The following is a 2,715-nucleotide window of genomic DNA, read 5'->3' on the forward strand; positions in this document are numbered from 1 at the left end:
CGAAAAAAGGACAGATGTCATTTCGTTAGACAAAGACAGATATAAGGAAAACAAAATTAGAAAGGTTGACATTATCGACATCGAGGAAGTTCGCCAGTCACTGCAGGATCCCCTTAATATATTTTACATTAAATATAGTTAATGAGGTGCCACATGGGCGATTAAAGTAAGATTAGGTTAGGTTAGGTTAAGTGTAATTTCGTGCGGATATTTACTATATAAATTATATATACTATATATATTATATTTTATATATGTTGTATATATCATATAGAATCAATTTTATTAGTTGATAAGTGCTGTAAAAATTGCTCATAAGATTTTTTTTATTTCCAAAAGTTGGGACCACACGAACTTTATTCCTCACATCGAAAACAACTTAAGTGTAAAACAACTTAAGTGTAAAACTCTAGGTCGATCGGAAGCAGGGGTCATTCGGAACTATATCCATATATAATAAAGTTCTTATTCCGATAAAAGCTGCAAATATTTGAATTAAATTTAAACAAGATAATTTTTAAACTAACATACATTATGATTAATGCCATCACTAACAATCTTTCTCCTGTAATTTTATAATTATTGAAATATTCAATATTAATAGAATCACAGAAGTTGGAATATATGCACATGTATTATTAATAATACATATATACGGAAAATTAATATTGAACTGCCTAAGATCTATGCTTAGACCGAAAACGGCTTGTATTTAATAGAATCATATTTTTGTTTGTTAAAAAATTTATCTTAGATTTTATTTAACCAACAAAAAAATAAATCTGAAAAAAATTAATCAATATTCGAATATTGTTCAATTGTGCTTGTTGAAATGCACAATTTATAATACTCATACTTTAAATACTCTAATATTTGCAGTGTTACTATACATACATATATATATACACAAGGGTAGTCTGAAAAGTTTTGAGCCTAACATCGACTTGAAAGGAGACTATGTTAAAAAATTTGACCAGACCGAAAAAAACTTGTTTGAGGCTCAAAACTTTTCAGACTACCCATGTATAGTTTAAATACATATTTTTTACATTACTCACTTTTCCAATCCCGAAATACGTCACAAGTGCAAGACATGGTGCCGCAAGAGAAAAAATTAATAAATGTCTGCTTATCCTCTTTTTATCTACACCTTCATGAAGAAGAAATGACACAAGTCCAAATGCAGCTGGTGCCTAAAAAAGGCACCATAATTAAATTTTTTAATAACACAAAGAACATAGAAATGATGCAATTACATTAATATTACATTTGCTATTAAGGCTCCTAGATACTCGCCGTGGTTATATTGGAATCCCACTGTCAGAAGCAAGAAATGACACATACAGGCTTATATTCAGGCGCATGACTAGGCTTTGTATTACATTCATTTTACGACTGTTTATTAACTGTCAAAGAAAAGGGACAGATCTCGGAATATTTTTGAAGTGTGTTGAAGTAATCTAAAGTGTTATTTTACACAAATATCTTTTTATTTGGAAATTGCATACAAGAATTTTCAGCATGTCATTTCTCGCTTCTGATGTCACGACCTTACATGACTGTAACAAGAGCCCAGGAGCCTTAAGCTCTTGTTAATCAATTGTTAAAACTGTTGATGATCAGAAACTTTACTTTGTGCAACATTATTGCCAAAAAAACTATCACTTCAACATCAGCTTGGGATGTAGTAGCAGCAGCTCCTAATGCAACTCCATCAACTGCTGCATGTACTACAAGACCTAAAGTTGCTGTAACACTTTTTTGTCTTCCATCACTTTTTCTTGCTGAACATTGATCAATCAGAAGCATAAATACAAAACCAAGTACTAAACTAATTCCAATTAAAGAATGTAAATCACCTGTAACATAGCAGTATCAATTAAAGATATTGATTTTAGAAAATACATAAATTATAACAAATATAAAATTATATACCATGTAACTCTTTTCCATTAGTAATTTCACCAGTAAATAAAGCTCTTATACCTTCAGGTATAATGACTGCTAATGCAGTTCCAACAAGAAGACCTGCTCCTAATACCGACACCAATTGTAATTTGTCCTAGAAAAAACAAATACTGTATACAGTATAGCGTGCTTTGATACATTCAGAATATTTCATATAAAAAATATTTTTCATCTTATTATAAAAAATTATCTTACTTCCGACAAACTCATGACTAATGGTAAAGATCCAGCCAGGCAAGAGCCAACCAGCATAACAAGAGTAAGCATCCATAACATTGCTACCTCTTCCATTATTTTCTCTTAATAATGAAAGGAACTATTAATTTCCAATATTACATTATCAATTAATAAAATACACATGTAAAAACAAGATTGGTTAACTGCATGTTAATCGTAAATTATAAACTTTCTCTTTACACTGATCTATCTCACTTATATATCATATATATATATATATCGCAATTTTACAAACAGATAAAAGTATATGTACATAAAACAACAACAATTCTTCACTTTATTGGCTCCTGCCGCCTAACAGCGGACAATACGGAAAACAACATCAATGACTGATGCACGTGAACATACAGATTGCTAAATTCATTACCTAGAATACCTAGATAGTAAACATTATGGAAGTTCGGCCCAGTATATTGGGTGCTTTCCAGTTAACGACGCAAGTCGACAAGCATGCGGGGAACACATACTTTTGCATAACGCATAAAGGTGCTGTCACATGGCAGTCAGAAA

At 31.0% G+C, this 2,715-nt stretch overlaps 1 protein-coding gene across 3 annotated transcripts; it reads right to left on the reverse strand.

Moving 5' to 3' along the window:
- Positions 1–289: 289 nt before the first annotated feature.
- Positions 290–2,568, reverse strand: LOC112466450 (zinc transporter ZIP9-A-like). 3 transcript variants are annotated; one of them, XM_025034543.1, is made up of 6 exons: positions 2,459–2,566; positions 2,164–2,267; positions 1,936–2,062; positions 1,633–1,859; positions 1,059–1,193; positions 290–480 (listed from the first exon to the last, which is right to left on the reverse strand). In XM_025034543.1, the coding sequence occupies exons 2-6, from the start codon at positions 2,257–2,259 to the stop codon at positions 466–468; spliced, it is 600 nt and encodes a 199-aa protein (XP_024890311.1). In that variant the 5' UTR covers positions 2,260–2,267; positions 2,459–2,566; the 3' UTR covers positions 290–465. The 3 variants fall into 3 exon arrangements, with proteins under 3 accessions (XP_024890311.1, XP_024890312.1, XP_024890310.1); XM_025034544.1 differs by having other exon boundaries at positions 2,164–2,284; positions 2,459–2,565; XM_025034542.1 differs by having other exon boundaries at positions 291–480; positions 2,164–2,568.
- Between the last annotated feature and the right edge of the window lie 147 nt (positions 2,569–2,715).

This window comes from Temnothorax curvispinosus, unplaced genomic scaffold (genome assembly GCF_003070985.1).
Source record: "Temnothorax curvispinosus isolate PA1 unplaced genomic scaffold, ASM307098v1 QBEX01016200.1, whole genome shotgun sequence".
In the NCBI taxonomy this organism is placed as follows: domain Eukaryota; kingdom Metazoa; phylum Arthropoda; class Insecta; order Hymenoptera; family Formicidae; genus Temnothorax; species Temnothorax curvispinosus.